This window comes from Culex pipiens, chromosome 2 (assembly GCF_016801865.2).
Source record: "Culex pipiens pallens isolate TS chromosome 2, TS_CPP_V2, whole genome shotgun sequence".
NCBI classification, from domain to species: Eukaryota; Metazoa; Arthropoda; class Insecta; order Diptera; family Culicidae; genus Culex; species Culex pipiens.
In genome coordinates this window covers 163,686,493-163,704,562 of record NC_068938.1, presented here as the reverse complement: position 1 = coordinate 163,704,562, position 18,070 = coordinate 163,686,493, and the positions used below count along the sequence as shown (strand labels likewise).

Here is an 18,070-nt window from a genome sequence, read left to right as displayed (position 1 = left end):
AGCAATCATTGACAATCAATTTTGAACTGAGGAAAACCCGGAAAATTATGCAAACGGAATCGACGTAACACCTTATAATGTGGCCCTCTTAAACCTTGCGGTTTCGTCAACGGATCCACAGGCGTGTATCGTTCTTTTTGCGACAAGACTCCGCCTCCCGGGTCTCTTAAGTGTGAAGGTATGGCACGGGGAGAGGGCACCGAATACCTATATTACACTTAGATTTTTTTTTGCGCCCGCCTCGGGATTCGAACCGGCGATCTTTGGATTGTAAGTCCAGTGCGCGGTCCGATTGATCCACATAGGCAGACGATTATGCAAGTTATCCCTTTAAAATCAAACTGACAGTTAAATAAAAATATCTAATTAGAGAAAGCTTTGGCCCACATAAAAAAGCAATGAAATTTTTAAAAAGTTGTTAAAATTCCGTACAAATCCGTATTATGCGAAAAATTCCGTACAAAAATTCCGGCCCGTTAAAAATCCGCGGAGAAGGTCGAAAATCCGAAGGAAAAAATCCGTACAGTTGGTAGCCTTAATTATGGTTAATCTGGCAATATTATAATCAGAAAAAAACAGAAATGGCCTAAGCTGAGAAAGGAAAGGAAAAGTGTTTTTCACTGGGGTTTAATTTTTTTTTAACTATAGTGTACTTGATCTTTTTTTTTCACACAGATAATACATGTTTTCGCTTCAATCAATTTTGATTAAGTCTTTTGAAGTTTTACGCTTAGCTTTTTCACTACAGGATTTTAAAAGTTTGTCTAGTTATTGTTTCTAAATAGCTTTCAAAACAACCCTTTATTTTCCGAGGACAATAAATCGTTTTCAAAATTAGTTCTCGAAATAAATAATGTTGGGTTCGGGAACATTATACTAAAAAAAAAAAAAAAAAGCAATCATACATAATAGGAAAAGTTCATAGATTGAATATGGATATTTTGCTTCTAAAAATTCATTCGGTATGAATCATAATACATTAAAATGTTTGTTTTTATTTTACTACTTACAGCCGTGACCGCCACTTTCGTTTCAAAGTTTTCCCTTGATACAACCGCTTCACTAGTGATTCAGGCGAGTGTTCTTTCCCCTGGTAGTAGCGTATTTCCGCATTGAATCTCGTTTCAATTATAAACAAGCAAACATGTAAACAAATTGAATCACTTCGCTCGGACCACGTCGCAAGCAGGTGATAGTCCGCATGTTTGAACGTCTTTCCATAGCTAATCAATACACGAAATCAATTTTAAAATGCAAGGTTTGTTTTTGTTATTATTATTTCTTTAATAGCTGTAAGTTTTAAAAAGCTTTTTCCAAAATAAAATTTTAAAATGAGATTTGCAATTTGATTTTATATCCAATTCTTTTGTAATCGAATAAAAAACCATTTTGCTTTTCATATCGCTTGTAGATATTTAAGCAAATGCCGACACAATAAACCGTTTAAAGCTGCATACAATTATGGCACCTTGTGCTACGCCACCCTAATTCAATTATGAGAAAGTTGTACTACACGCCACCGCGGGGGTAGTTCACACTGTAATACTGAATTAAGTTGAATGACCATGAGAACGAACTGTAACGGAACTGTTTGTTGTTTACTGTGCTGCACGCAAACTTTATAAAAATAAAGGTCATGTTATTGAGATGAATCCATTGGTAATGACACTCTTTCTTACTTGCGATAAGTGACTTGTAAGAATGATTCTGGAGAATCACATTTCGTAGTTCAACCACGTTCTAGTCGTAACAATTTCGCAAGTTTTTTTTTCTGCATCATTCAGTGTAATAGTGTTACGAAACAACTCTCTTACAGTACATTGGGCAGGCGACCAAATTCTTCTTCTTTATGTCCACTCACCTTTTTCATCTCGAAGTCGTTCATCGGTTCCACCGGCGGACACTCCCCGGTTTTGTACGTGTGGCCTGCCGTGAGCGTGACTAAACCGCAAACGACGGCACAAATCGCCATCAGTGCCGGAAACTTTGCCATCTTGGAACAATTTCAGCAAAATAAAAACTTTTTTCACGCTATTTCTACTAAGGCTATCTGAACACAAGGAGAGAGAGGAAAAAACGTCACTTTTGAACTTTTCTTGATACCAAACTAACGAGTTTTACACACGCACGCGAACTACCGAGATATCGTCAAGAACTTCAAGAAGTTCAGCAAAAAAAAAAAAAAAACTCTAGATTGAGGACGAAGAAGACGAACGATCCGGACGAGCTCAACGGAAAAGTTAAATTGAATCAGTTCGCCGAGAATCTGCTGCGAGAAGCTGGACGATTGCCTCTGGGGCGCAATCTTTGGACACCGTGCACTGAGCTTGGCGTCGTTTGAGTTGTATACGCTGCCGTAATCAGTAGTAGCTGCGGGAGATGAGGTTGATGCTGGTGGTGTTGTTGTTGTTGTTGGTGGTGATTGCTGTGTGAGTGTGGTACTGCGTATACTTTTGATTGGATGTCTTGGCATGGGCGTTGTTTGCCAATAACTTATGTGGAAAATTGATTAAAAATTTATGCAGAAAAATTGTCCAACTTTTGTTATGTTTTGTAAAGCACAGACTTATAGTTCTTTTTTTTCAGAAATGTATTCATCAGAATGGCCCAGTCATCAGAGTTGTTTTCCCAAGAAATGTTTATTGTTGTTGTTTTAACAAAAGAAGGGTTAATGTCAATGTGCAATGAGCATATCTTCAAATCTTCAAATCTTCAAATCTTCAAATCTTCAAATCTTCAAATCTTCAAATCTTCAAATCTTCAAATCTTCAAATCTACTCTACTCTAGAATTATTTGAGCAAAACAACCATATCTGGTTAGCAATCATAGATTATTAAAATTATTATTTTACCTTATGAATTTATAAATAAAACTTGCTTTATTTTTAATTTCTCTTTCTTAAGACGTTTATTGATGCGAATAAGAAAAACAGTTTTATGACTTTTTGTTTAATTGCCAACATTTTTGGTTTCCCGGGCAGACGGTAATAACAAAATTCATGCCATTTCAATAACAAATACTGTTAAAATAACAGAAAGTGTTATGGATTCTTCTTGAAAAATCCATTTTTGAAATTTGTTATTGGTCTGATATTGGTTGAAAGCCAAAACAACTTTGGAATAACATTTTTTGTTATGGAAGAATAACTCCAACTGTTATTGGGATGATCGGATTAGTTGTTAAAATTACAAAAAATAATAACAAAGATTTGTTCGAATAATAACTTAAAATGTTATTAGTCTGTTATTACAATAACAATCCAATAACAAAAAAATCATAACGACGAATAACAAATCTTGTTATAAATAACATAAAATGTTACTTGACTAGTATTTTCAAATACCGTAAACCGGGGTGACTTTGATAGGATTTCAATTTGTTTTAAGAATATTTTCCAACAGGTAAGGTTTTTCGCAAGATTATTTCTTTTTAAACATGTACTGGGGTAGGCCACACAAAGTCCATGCACTATTTCGGAAAAAAATTTCAATAATGTTTACAAAAATAGTTACGTTAAAAATTCTTAGTTTTAATTCCGGGGTGACTTTGATAGTCATAGTTTTTCTTGTCAAAATCATATTTAAGAAGTTCAAACTTTATTTGTACGCTAAATGTACCATCACTAAAGTAGCTGATATAGTTTTTAAGAAAAAAAAAACAATGTTTATATTAAGTTAACTAAGTGTATAAGCTTTTTAGCAAAATATATATAAATTTTAGGTTAAATTGTTAAAAAGTCGGAATTTTGCCTGAAATTTGTTAAAACTATTTTTTTTACAAAATTATCGATTTATATTGCATTTTATACTGAATTCGAAGCACGAATCACAAGTTTTCACATTTCACATGAAATTTGTTTAACTGAAATTGCCTATACATTTGCAGATTTTTTTAAATTTCAAAAACACATATTATTTATTATTAACAAACTTTTTTAACCTTCTCCTACTGGAAATTTGTCCAAAGAATCCGAAAATGCATTCCGTTTTCCGATTAAAAATCATGTTCATAGAGAAAATCATGACACTTTGAGAAGTTTTAAATAATGAATTTCATCAACATTGTCTTGACTATAGTTAACTAACTTTTTAAACTTGTCAAAATTTTATGAAAAGTTCTTCTTGATGTACTTTGAACACTTTTCTACCACGGTCAGTATGTTTCTAAACCATTTCTTACGTATTTTAATTGTACTCTTCATTTTGCGGAAAAATCGCAAACCTATCAAAGCCACCCCGGCTATCAAAGTCACCCCGTTTTACGGTATCAAAAAATGTTATTCCCAAGTTATTTCCGTCTGCTCAGGTTTACGGAATTGAATATAAAAAGGGATTTTAGATGCTTTACGTACGTTTAAAAAAATGTTGCGTTATCAGTATGTCCATATAATTTCCCATATCAATTTCCATACAACTGTGCTGTCTTTAGCTAAGTTGTATGGATATGACTGCACCAAAACAAAATAAAACACGGAAAAATCCTTATGTTGCCCCCTCCTCCTCAAAATTGGCCCGGAAATCAGAGGCAAATTTGATTTAATAGAACTTAAATTTTTTAACGGAATTCAAACTCTAATCCCGGGCAGACGGTAATAACAAAATTCATGCCGTTTCAATAACAAATAATTTTAAAATAACAGAAAGTGTTATGGAATCTTCTTGAAAAATCCATTTTTGCATAAGGGCTTAATAACAGTTTATGTTATCATAACAAACTTTGTTATTGATATGATATTGATTGAGAGCCAAAACAACTTTGGAATAACATTTTTTGTTATGGAAGAATACCTCCAACTGTTATTGGGATGATCGGATTAGTTGTTAAAATAACAAAAAATAAAAACAAAGATTTGTTCGAAGAATAACTGAAAATGTTATTAGTCTGCTATTACAATAACAATCCAATAACAAAAAAATCATAACGACGAATAACAAATCTTGTTATAAATAACATAAAATGTTATTGGCCTAGTATTATCAAATATCAAAAAATGTTATTTTCAAGTTATTTACGTCTGCTCGGGATTCACTGAGAACAGTTTGAAATACATTTTCCTGCGTTGATGATCATATTTAGCATGTTTGAACTCTTTTAAACATATTTTGATTTTTTGTAAAACTCCCTGAACCTGGTGTAAAATGCATTTTAAAACACTTTTGTTATTAAAATGTTTAAACCATGACTTGTAATTTTGTTTTATTTGTTTGCCCCTCATCCAATCAATTTTGTTTAATCAAAAACATTAACTTCAAAAATGTTTGCAACTGCCTTATATCTTAAAAAATTAAAAATAATATTTATTTTTTCATTTTTTTATTTGTTTTAAGAGACATAAAATGCCATCTTTTCAGAAAATTACAGAATAGGACAAAAACTATGATAAAGTTATGATTTTTTGATAAAAATAATGTTGTTTTATAAAAATCTAAACCGAGTGATTTTTTTCATTTATAAACAAATTTGCAATCAAAAAGTACTTTAGTAAAATTTTAATGAAGTGCAAGTTTAAAATTTTTTTTTTCAAAATTAGGAAAACTTGAGATTTTTTTTAAATATTTAAAATTTTTGGTTTTTAATAAAATGGCTATCAAAAGGCAATAACTCGAAAACAGAGTACTTTATCAAAATTCTACTGAAGTGCTACAGTCCAGACTCGATTATCCGAAGGCCTCGGAAAAATTTCACTTCGGATAATCGAATCACGAAAAAAAAAATTGTTCGATGCCTAATTTTTTATTGCTGAGCTTAAGTATGACTCCCTGAACTACGTTAAAGTGATTTAAAACTTTTAAATCCAAGATGGCGGCCAATATTACGGTTTTGAGATATTGAAAAAATGCATGTTATTATTTAATAGACAATCAACTATTCAAATTTGACTAAAATGGGGTCGCAGAACTCGAATTTGATGTTTAAAATAAGAAAAAGAAAAAAACGAAAAAAAATGTTGTTCGTGATTCAATTATCCGAAGTCCCATACCAACCTTCGGATAATCGAACTTCGGATAATTGAAACTTTGGATAATCAAGGCTTTGGATAATCGAGTCTGGACTGTATTTGATTGCTTATTTACAGTAAAACTTTAAAAAATAATTATTTTTTTTTAGATTTTTTTCTAAATTTCCGAAAAGTAAACTTTTATGAAAAAATAAGATTTCGTTTTATTTTGGAATTCAATTTATAAGTGATAAAGAGTAAGTTTGTTAAAATCAGCAAATTTTTATCCCGTGTATAATTTTTTTTCAGTGTTAAATTTTCCCAAAGATACAGATTTTTTAGTTTTCGCATACCATTTCGGATGTACAGCTGTCAAATTTGTACGGAAAATGGCTTTATATTTTCAGTTTGAAAATGAAATTTGAGTAGTTCTATGCAATTCTGAATGGATACTTTGATTTATTGGTCTATTTAAAAAATATGTAAAAATATATGTTACGATAACGTTTAAAAAAATGTAATCAATTAAAGTATCTGATTGTTTAAAGTTTATGCCCAAAGATTTACACCACAACATCATGCCCCCTCATCAGCTCCGCCCATGCCACCACCGACTGCTCCAAGTTTGTCGTCACTGCTTCGTTATTTCTCACCACACCAGCAACTCACAGCAGCAGCCACCATACCGGTCATCGTAAATGATTAGGTTTTACCCGGTGGCGGTTGTTTGCATATTGCTTCTTTAGCCTCTGATCTCCAGCCACTGACCACACAACAAGCATCCTTGACGGTGTTTCAACACAAGACCTTTTCTTGAAAATATCTCCAGCAATCTTCGTATCGACCCTCGACGTCACCACAACAAGTAGTTGATAATAAAATTGATCTTTGTCCGCTTAAGACGAATCTCAAATTGAGCCCGTTATTGTCCACTTCAGCTTTGTCAACAGCCTCATCATCGTCATCTTCTCCGTCCTCATCCTCTCTCTAGAGTTTAGTATGTCCACTGGTCTCGGCTTATCAGGCTCAAATGATGAAGACGTAATTTCACGGAATACACAATCTTGCTTTCTCCAGCTGTGGAATATGCTCCACGAGCAGTGTTTGTATTTGATTCCCATAAACACTACAAATCACACGTCTGGTCAAACATTTCGTAAGGACGCATCGAAAATTTGTAAACAAAATTTGTACGACACTGATCTTGAACTTTTAATCTTGATCTTGATTTTTTAAATCTGAAACAAAATGTTTAGTTCCACTTTTTCACCGAATCGTCACTTGACTCACCAAGAAACACGACTTGACCGGCTTCAACCGCATCAACTAGAAAGTTCTACGTTCGGACACAAACTGATCCACGATTCTTGACGCCTGCCGCCGTCCACTCTAGTCCACTAATCGACAGGTCTTCGGCGGTCGAGGAGCAGGTCGTTCGTTTGCGGTTGAGTTCGATGAGTCAACAACAATAACAGCTACACGGTGTTCGTGGCGTTCGGCATGTGACTCAGTCGGACAGACAAAAGTGGTTTGGTGAGTGGCCAGCAGCAGCGGAACCGATACCGCTATAATACGATTCCACGGTGTCGTCTGGTCACAGTGGGCAAAGGTCAGCTCTGTATTTCATTATTGGGCTCTGGTGCGTTGGGCTGGTTGTTTCTTGCGAAGCATCAGGTTTCGATTTGGCGGTGGCCTGCATTCGATTAGTGCTGGGGGTTTTCGGTAATTAAATCGAGTGGCCAACACGCGGTGGTGGTTCGTGATTGCGAATGTGGGTGGCCTTGAACTTAGAGCTAATTTAGGTGGATGAATAGGGTTTTAAAGGGGGTTTTTTTTTATTCCAGTTTTAACATTGGAAAAGTTTGTCTATTGACAATATAAAAAGTACAAAACTTACCAGCCTATTTCATATTATTTTTTATTGCGAGGAAAAACTTTTTTTTTAAGAATACATCATTTTTTGGAATTATTACATAAGTTTTTCAAAAAATTGAGAAATCAGAATTTTTAGGATGACTATTTCAAAAAATTCGGAAAGCTAATTTAATATGTTTGTATATTTTACATTTTTTGTAAGATTCAAGTACGAAAGAAAAACTTGCACAATGTAAACGTTCGAAAAATTATATGAAATTTTTCAATGTGTACGGAGCAATTGTCTGACACTTCAGTCAACAATATTCATTGCATTTTTTATATGGGTAAAACTTTGTGTCAATTTTATAGCATTTTGCAGCTGTTCTTACAGAAATTCTACCAAAATATTCAAAAATCGGTAACTTGTGAACATTTTTCGGCACAGTTTTAAGTATTGATGTGATGTATACAGGAAAAATCCATCATTCAGTAAAAAAAACGTTACTTAATCCACCTTTAGGTGGTTGGTGCCTTCCTCTCATTTGTAGAGTGATTCCAACCCCCCTAAAGTGTCCACATGGATCGCCCCTAACGTGATCGCAGCACCAAAGAGGTCCTAATTAAGATGAGTGATGAGTAAAAAAACAGACTGCCTACAGACTTTTTGTCAGGATTGTACATACACCGCAGTGGGGAAATAGATTAAGGTTATGTAAATTCTGAGCATTTTTTAAACTGCTTGTAATTTTAGATAGGTAAGTCAGATCTTGAAAATTCTTAATCAACAAGAAAGGTCATTTCAGAACCTTTCTAAAAATAAAATAAAAAGTCCATTTTTCGAGTGATTTTATAGCCTTTTCTCAGTAAGGTGAGGAAGGCAAAAAACTCTAGAGATTAACTTGAGATCAAATACCTGGAGCAACATTTCTAGACTTTTTTCGATTAGGTCCTATAAACATATGAAACACAATAGCTTATTGGACCTTTTCAAAAACAAAACCAGACCGGTTTTCATAAGACGGGAGCAAACGAGGGAGCAAATTTGATTTGGAAACGGCCTGAATCGGCCCAAACATTTCAGTTGACCTAATCGTCCGAATCCCTCCAACATCTGTCAACCCTTCGCTGCAGCGTCATCGCTCATCGCAAAGAAATCGAACGATATTTTATTTACATTCACAGAACATAAGTTTACAAATTTGTGATTCACCGAAATGCCGGGTTTCTTGATGCTCGCTGGCACGTACTCCGTGTTGGGGAAGGACACAGGCAAGTAGACTACGGGATGTCCAACACGGAAAGCAGCATTTACCTGTGGCAGCAGTTTTGTACCCTGCTCGATTTGTTTTAATTTTTTTTTTCTTTGTAGTAAAGTTTAGCTGCATTTCGACGCTGATCGGGTACGGGTTGTCGTACTCGTCCCGAGCGGTCCAGATTCTGAGCGTGACGTCGGACTATTTGATGCCGCCGACGTTCTGAATTTCACCTTTTGCTTTTGGGAGGTGTTGGAGGATTTGATAACGTTGAAGATGTGCCGTCTTGGGGCCAGATGGAGATGCTGCAGTAGTTTGCCATCACAAACGTGAGGGTTGAAATTCTGACGATCTTTTATCATGAAGGACGCTGCCGGAGTTGGCCGGAATGAACGCGGCGATTGGCGTAGTACCCGGACCATTCGAACGAGCGGACGCTACTTGGGAGGTTTTCAAAAAGGTAGGATGGGAAGCGGGTTTAGCTGGAAAAGTTCAACTTATTATTCTTTTAGGAACGTCCCTTTGACGCTAACCGTCATGTCCATCATCATGTGATCGTGCAATCTGCTGAATGGAACCTCTCCGTCCATGTTTGGGTTGCCTTCGGATCGGTCTCGTGAAGCGACTGACCCCATCGGCGATCTCATCAGCGTCCCTCCAGTCAGTTAGCGTCCACTCGGTCCACTCGGTCGGCGGCGATCCGCACGATATGGAGAGACGAAGGTAAGAACTTGAAGAAATTGACCTCGTAACTTTCTAACGACCTTCCTCAATCTTCCAGACAAATCGCCCCTAATGCCCTTGCTTAGCGAGCGGCTGTCCAAGTCCACTCTCGCCAGGACCTGCTCCCCAAGTCGTTCCCACAGGAAACCGGCAAGCATCACCACCACTCACACCATCATCACCACAAAAATAAAAGCGCGGGCGAATTCCAAATGAAGATGATTCCACCGGCGATTCTGCTGCTGGCACCCTCCCTCCGATCTGACGACGACGAAGTCGATTCCGGCCACGAGTAGCAGCTGCAGCACTTAGAAGCAACTTGGAAGCGAGCTGGGTTTGGACGGAACTACTTAGTATAGGGTGGTACCGCTGCGGCTACGGGAAGATGACCTAGATCAATCCAGTTCTCAAACTAACAGTTTTCAAGAAAGATTGGTCGATGGAACTTCCAGCAGAGGTCAACTAAAAAATAAACATAATTTTGAAAAAAGAACCTTAGCCATTCTGCGTTTCCTTTTTGTTCTGTAGATCTAACACAAGAGAAAGTCAGAAAGAATCAGCTCGTGCAGGAGGTTAGTTTGGGGAAACTATCTCATTTGAGATCTGGCTATAAAAAAAAAAACATTCTTCAAAATCAAGTGCCAATATCTTGATAGAGTTGTCAGAACTTTGATGTTTAGGACTCATTGCAAGGGTTTTTTGCTAACCTATTTATCAACGAGTCGCATGATAGATCCAAAAACCATTTTGAGCAAAATATTATGGAATCCGGTTTCTGAATAGTACTACAATATCACTTATGTGCTCATAACTTCTGGTAGGGTTATCAGACCTTCGATGTTTTGGGCTAATTTGAAAGGTCTTTCAGTGATCTAACCAACGATGGATCGCAAGATGGACCCGGATATCATTTTCATCAAAATATCTGAGATCCGGCCTCGAAAAAGTGTATAGATAACACTAAAGTGTTTATAACTTTTGATAGGGTTGTCAGATCCTCAATGTTTTGGGCTCGTTGGAAAGGTCTTTTGATTACCCAACTAACGACGGGTCGCATTATGGACCCGGCTAACAATTTCATCGAAATATTTGAGATCCGGCCTCTAAAATGTGTACAAATGACACTTAAGTGCTCATAACTTTTGATAGGGTTATCAGATCTTCAATCTTTTGGGCTTGTTGGAAAGGTCTTTTGATTACCTATCCAACGATAGGTCGCATGATAGATCCGGACAACTTTTTCATCAAAATATTTGAGATCCGGCCTCTGAAATGTGTACAAATGACACTTAAGTGCTCATAACTTTTGATAGGGCTATCAGATCTTCAATGTTTTGGGCTCATTAGAAAGGTCTTTGAAATACCTTTCTAAAAATGTATGATCAGACGGGTTTTCTTACAAAAACCACCCTTTTTACAATCTTTCAAACTTTAGCCAGAATCGTTTTTTTAGCATAACTTTTGAAGTGCTTTACTAAACGTTATGATATTAACTAGGGTCTTATGGGACCCCAAGACAAATCGAATGAGACCAAAACGGTCCAAATCGGTTCAGCCAGTCCAGAGATAATCGAGTGCATATTTTTCGGTGCACGGACTCACATCCAGACACACGCACAGACATTTGTTCAGAATTTGATTCTGAGTCGATAGGTATACATGAAGGTGGGTCTACGAGGTCGAATTAATTTTCAATTTCAATTCGGTTTTATTGGTGAATTATCAATATACAATAAGTTCTTTTGGAATACATAACAGAGTTTTGGAGTTCCTTTCAGCTGTGTGTTACATCATAATCCATTTTGGAACAATTGTTGCTTGTAGTTAAGGGGTTACCGAAAGTAAGAAAAAGATAAGAAAAAAAACTTACTAAAATTGCAAGGGAAAGGGGATAGAAATAGAGAAAGCTTAAAACTAGATCACAATTTTTTATCCTTTATAGATGTGCTTAATCATTAATTCCCCGAGGGCTAGAAATTGCTCCGCCTTGTTACGGCAGCTCCGAAACCGCGTCATCATCTCCCCCGCGAGAGCAAAGAACTCCGGCAGGGTAAAGAGATCTTCCCCGGTGACTTCTTGCTGGGCCGCATTGCCGCTACCGGTAGCGACCACGCTGGCAAACGATCGCCCCCAGCCAGGAGGGAACGCTGAATTGTCCGCTGGAACCGTTCGCTGGCCAGCTGCAGGAACGGCTGCACTCGCACTTCGCTGAGAAGGGTGGGACGCTGCTGCTTTCTTCTTCCTCTTTTCCTGCTCCTCGAGGTAGGACTTCCGCGCGACGCATCCGCGGTAATTGCCGGTATGGTTACCGCCGCAGTTCGCGCACATTACGCGCGGCTTGGTTTGTTCTGCGTTTTCCCCCAAGTCCGCCTTTCGTGGCAGTGCGCACACCTCCGAGAGGTGTGGCTCACCGCACTTCACGCAGCGGGGCCGGAGGTTGCAGTTCCGCGAGCCGTGGCCGAATTTCTGGCATCGGTGACATTGCGCTGCGTCCGTCGGATTTTTTGAGTAAAACCGCCAGTTTACCCAAAAACCGTCCAACGCCTTAGTCCGCCGCAGGTCTTGAAGTTTGACGGTGCCGCGATCGAAGTACAACAGGTACAGTGTGTGTGTACCTGTAACGGTTGTCTTCCGCGAGAGGACTTTTATGTCTCGTGGCGTTATTCCGACACCCGAGAGGTGCTCCTTGAGGACGGAGATCGGGCGGTCTTGATACCCCTGCAAGACGACCTTAACAGCTGTCTTCTGCACGGGGTCGAATGTGTAAAAATTGAAGTTTTTACGCTTCAATTTCTCCACAACCAGGTCGAAGTTCTTTTGGTCAAATGTGAACACTTGCACTGACGATTTACCTATTTTGAGGCAGTACACGAGGCCTTCCAGCTGCTCGTCAACATCGTCCGCCAACGTGTCCAAAACGAAAATTGGTGGTGGTTAGAGCGTCCAATTTCCCGTCCCGGGAAAAAAATTCCCGGGAATTCCCGGGATTTCCCGAAAAAAAATATTTCCCGTTTCCCGGGAAATTTGTAAATTTCCCGGGAATTCCCGAAATTCAAGCGAAAGTATACATTTTCTTAAATTTTTGGAACTATTTTTTTAAATTGCTCTGAAAAAAATATATATGAACAAACTCAACATGATTTTGTTCAATTAAATGTATTGTTTGGTTTATATATAAATAATCACATTATCAGAAATTATGATATCAGAATTATTTCTGATAACCTTAATTTTTGAAGCAACTGGGAATAGATCTTGCTTAATGAGTATTAAATTATTACAACTAGGTAAGCTTTTAACAGATTGATGTTATTTCATCAAAACAATATTAACTCCTTACCTCCAAATTAAAATTGAGATTTTTTTACGTTTTTGTTTACCATGATCAAATGAGATGAAAATCGAATTTGTGCAAAAAGAATTAATTCAATTGGTTGAATACCTAGTAATAAAGAAATTAAAATTTGAAGTAAAATAATTATGGAGCACTGGTGAAACAACAGGTGTTAGAGGGTTTAATGTTAAAAAATAGAAGACTTTTTGTGAAATGATGTTAATTTATCGTATTATTTAAATAATGTTGCATAATAATAAAAAAATCATTGAAAAATTACTTTCTATTGTTTGTTCTCAAAACATTCAAAGCTTGCCTAAAATATTTGAAAACATTGGCTTGTTTACCATTTGTTCAAGAGCAGAAACCAGTATTTGTCATGAAAAACATAAATTCTGCATTTTTTTTTCTCATTTCAATAAACTGGTCACAGAGGCAAGTTAAAATTTCTCATCAAAAAATACCAAAATACATTTTCTTGTAGTTGAATAATTTTTACATGCAGTCAAGCTCTTAATTGATCTTCACACTTATTTAAACCATTAATGTTGATGTCCTATACAATTTTGTTGCATAATATTAATTAAAACCAAGATCATAACAATTTTCAATAAATTTAAAATTTCCCGGGAATTCCCGGGATTTCCCGGGAAATTGGCTGAAAATTTCCCGTTTCCCGGGAAATTTGTTACCCCGGGAAATTGGACGCTCTAGTGGTGGTCGTCGTTCCTTTGGAGTAATTACTTTTTTTGGCGAAATCACTTTCTTCCGTGCACAACCATCGTCGTCGTCGTCGTCGGTAGTGCTACCGTCGGTGTTGTTGTTGTTGCTTTCCTCGTCACTCAGTCTCGCGAACTTGTTACTGGTGGGAATGTTGGCGGATGTTGAAGCGCCATCGGTCGACGGATTGCCGGAAGTAGCTGAACGGAGCCTAATAGGGCTGCGATCCTGGACGCGGTAATTAGCGTGTAATAATTTCGGGTCGAATCCTTTGGCGCACACATTCCCAGGCGCGATGGCGGACGACGCGGCGTTGGTTTGTTTACCTTTTTGCACACGGCCGGTAGACGAACTTCGCGGGTTTTTCGAGGCCGCACTCGAACTGCCACGGCCACGGCCGGCCCTTGGCATGCTGGTGGAGCAAACTCGCGGCTAATCACGGTAAATTACGGCGAAAAATTTCGAAAAAACGATGGAGCACTGAGCACTTGACTGCTGCTTGCACTCGTGCGTACACGGAGATGAGGTCGAATTAAGAAGTTCATTTTTCGAGTGATTTTAAAGCCTTTCCTCAGTAAGGTGAGGAAGGCAAATACAGAATGGTCAAAATTCATAAGGCAAGTTTGAAAAAACAACATTAAAAAAATATATATTTTAAAATGTGCACCATTCTCAAGTTTTATTCACCTAACTTGTATGAAATTGTCACCAGGCTTGAACTTACCGGAAATTTCCGAAAAGATCGATAAATTTTACATAAATTAACTTCAATGCTGAATGTGGAAAACATCAATTCGGATGACGATAATTCAGGAGCTATTGGAGTGATCATCAATCTAGAAAACCATGAACCCTCCATAAATCACGTGGACACTTTTTTGGGAATGTGTAACCCCCCCCCCCCCTCGTGGACAATTTTATGGATTTATATGGATCATGGTCAATCGCCATACCACCCCCCCCCCCTCCCTTAAAGTGTCCACGTGGTTTATGGTCCGCTTACAAAAACCACTCCAGTTATCAACCTTCCAAAGAAAAATTCGAAGGCATCGGAGAAATTTCACCTCGACCCAAAACAAGCCTTAATAAAGTAATAAAGTGGTTAAGAATTTAATAATCCAAGATGGTGGACAAAATGACGGTGATGACATACTGAAAAAATGTATTTGATATGCTAAAAAGCAATCATCAACTATTTTTTCTAAAAATGAGATCGCAAAATTTGGATGTTGAAAGTTGAGAAAAAAATGTAAAAATGCGAAAAAATATTTTTCTTCCTGATTTGATAATCCGAAGTCACAAACCTTCGGATAACTTTTGATAATCCAAACTTCGGATAATCGAGGCTCTGGATAATCGACTGGACTGTATCATGGGACCTCAAATTGAATCGAATGGAACAAATTTGGCCAAAGTTCCTTCAGTCAAACCCGTGAAAATAATGTGAATTGATTCTAAGTCGATATGTATACCTAAAGATAGGTCTTGGAGGAAAAGCGAATTAGTTCACTTTCCGTTTGATTTTATAGCCTTTCCTCAGAGAGGATAGCAAAATTGTTTTTTTTTAAATTTTCTGATCTTACGATTTAAAAAACATTTAGTCAAGAAAAAAAAATAGGGTTAATAACTCATTTTGCCTTAATTAAAGCAAAGCAGGATTGAAAAACTAACTTAATCCACCTATGTGGTTGGTGCCTTCCTCACTCTTTTCCAACAATGGGTGATATGTGATATTATGGGTTTGGATACAAATATGGTCTAATTTCGTCAAGTTCCGGAATACAAAAAAACACACATATCACTCAAGGGCTCATAAGTGGCATCATAGGTGGTCATAGCTTGATACAGGGTTGGCAGATCTTCAATGTTTTAGACTCGTTGGAAAGGTCTTTTGATTACCTTACCAATGATGGGTCGGATGATGGATCCGGACATTGTTTACATACATTTAAGTGAGATCCGGCTACAAAAAAGTACATAAATATCACTTAAGTGGTCAGAACTCGAGACAGGGTTGCCAGATCTTCAATGTTTTGGACTCGTTGGAAAGGTCTTTCGATTACCTTACCAACGATGGGTCGGATGATGGATCCGGACATTGTTTACATACATTTAAGTGAGATCCGGCTACAAAAAAGTACATAAATATCACTTAAGTGGTCAGAACTCGAGACAGGGTTGCCAGATCTTCAATGTTTTGGACTCGTTGGAAAGGTCTTTCGATTACCTTACCAACGATGGGTCGGATGATGGATCCGGACATTGTTTACATACATTTAAGTGAGATCCGGCTACAAAAAAAGTACATAAATATCACTTAAGTGGTCAGAACTCGAGACAGGGTTGCCAGATCTTCAATGTTTTAGACTCGTTGGAAAGCTCTTTCGATTACCTAACCAACGATGGGTCGGATGATGGATCCGGACATTGTTTACATACATTTAAGTGAGATCCGGCTACAAAAAAGTACATAAATATCACTTAAGTGGTCAGAACTCGAGACAGGGTTGCCAGATCTTCAATGTTTTAGACTCGTTGGAAAGCTCTTTCGATTACCTAACCAACGATGGGTCGGATGATGGATCCGGACATTGTTTACATACATTTAAGTGAGATCCGGCTACAAAAAAAGTACATAAATATCACTTAAGTGGTCAGAACTCGAGACAGGGTTGCCAGATCTTCAATGTTTTAGACTCGTTGAAAAGGTCTTTCAATTACCTTACCAACGATGGGTCGGATGATGGATCCGGACATTGTTTACATACATTTAAGTGAGATCCGGCTACAAAAAAAGTACATAAATATCACTTAAGTGGTCAGAACTCGAGACAGGGTTGCCAGATCTTCAATGTTGTGGACTCGTTGGAAAGGTCTTTCGATTACCTAACCAACGATGGGTCGGATGATGGATCCGGACATTGTTTACATACATTTGAGTGAGATCCGGCTACAAAAAAGTACATAAATATCACTTAAGTGGTTATAACTCGAGACAGGGTTGCCAGATCTTCAATGTTTTGGACTTGTTGGAAAGGTCTTTCAATTACCTAACTAACGATGTATAACATGATGATGTTTGGTTCAGTTTACTGCCATTTATTCAACTTCCGAAAATATGCGAAAACACATTTTTATACATAACTTTTGAACTACTTATCGAAACTTCAAACAATTCAATAGCACCGTATGGGACCCTAAACCAAGTCGAATGCGACTGGTTTGGTCAAAATCGGTTCAGCCAGTGCTGAGAAAACTGAGTGACATTATTGGTCACATACACACACACATACCCACACACATACCCACACACATACACACACACATACACACACACATACACACACACATACACACAGACATTTGTTCAGTTTTCGATTCTGAGTCGATATGTATACATCAAGGTGGGTTTTCGAGCTATAAATAAAAAGTTCAATTTTAGAGCAGGATTATAGCCTTACCTCAGTGAGGAAGGCAAAATTGAAATAATTTTCATTTAAAAGCCTTATAAAAGTTCAAACTACTGCCAAATTTATTGAAAAGTTTCCAGGTTGTCGTTAGTTAGAAATTGATTAAAATTGTTGAAAAACAAAATTGTTGAAGTTGTTTGACAATGAGAAAAACTCTATTTTCTAAATTTAAAACAATACGCTGTATCTAAGCGGAAATTTATTACGTTAGATTTTGTGCAGGGTGGCTTTTCTTCATGAAATATGTTTGAATTGGATAAAATGGATCATTTTCCGAAAATTATTTCTTAGAAATGCTGAAAATTGTGCACATTATCAATAAAAAGAGTGGAGTAATTTTCGATTGCAAATGTAATGAAATAAAAAAAAGTTTTCGAAAATAATTTTTGTTTTAAAAAAGGTAGTTCCGATAGCAGCTCGATGCTTGTGTTCTATCTAGATAAGAATCCCAGCAAGCTTAGTGCAAAAGAGCACACCGGAATCGAGACGTTACACCATCCTGAACTCATATCCAACAATAATAATAATAATAAAAAAATGTTTTGGAAATTGAACTTTTACTCAATATTGATTTGAAAAAATCGAAATTTGTTTTAGGTTTGTGCAGAGGTCATTCACAAACACCGTAATCAAACAAATTCTCATGCGAATGCCTCTCTCCGTTCTGTGAGAGCCTGGTATCGCCAGTGTTGCACAGAGACTTGAATGGAAAAACTTATGATGCAAAATGTATTCTTTTAACAAAGAATGAAGCGACAAAGTTTATCTAAATAG

The 18,070-nt window shown here is 37.2% G+C and overlaps 1 protein-coding gene and 1 pseudogene across 4 annotated transcripts in view; one reads left to right on the top strand and one right to left on the bottom strand.

The window, feature by feature from the left end:
• Positions 1 to 7,355, bottom strand: part of LOC128092764 (apolipoprotein D-like) — a 40,751-nt gene extending 33,396 nt beyond the window's left edge. For 2 of the 4 annotated variants that reach the window (XR_008211988.1, XM_052707333.1), the window contains exon 1: positions 1,862 to 2,302. Coding sequence is in view for 3 of the 4 variants with exons in the window: in XM_052707333.1 (XP_052563293.1) it covers positions 1,862 to 1,993 (132 nt within the window). In the remaining variant the exon portion in view is untranslated. Of the gene's footprint in view, positions 1 to 1,861; positions 2,303 to 7,229 lie in introns of those variants that run through there. The other 2 variants (XM_052707332.1, XM_052707331.1) reach the window with 2 other exon arrangements.
• Positions 7,356 to 9,026: 1,671 nt separating this feature from the next.
• On the top strand, positions 9,027 to 10,270 carry LOC128092696 (uncharacterized; annotated as a pseudogene).
• Positions 10,271 to 18,070: the final 7,800 nt, after the last annotated feature.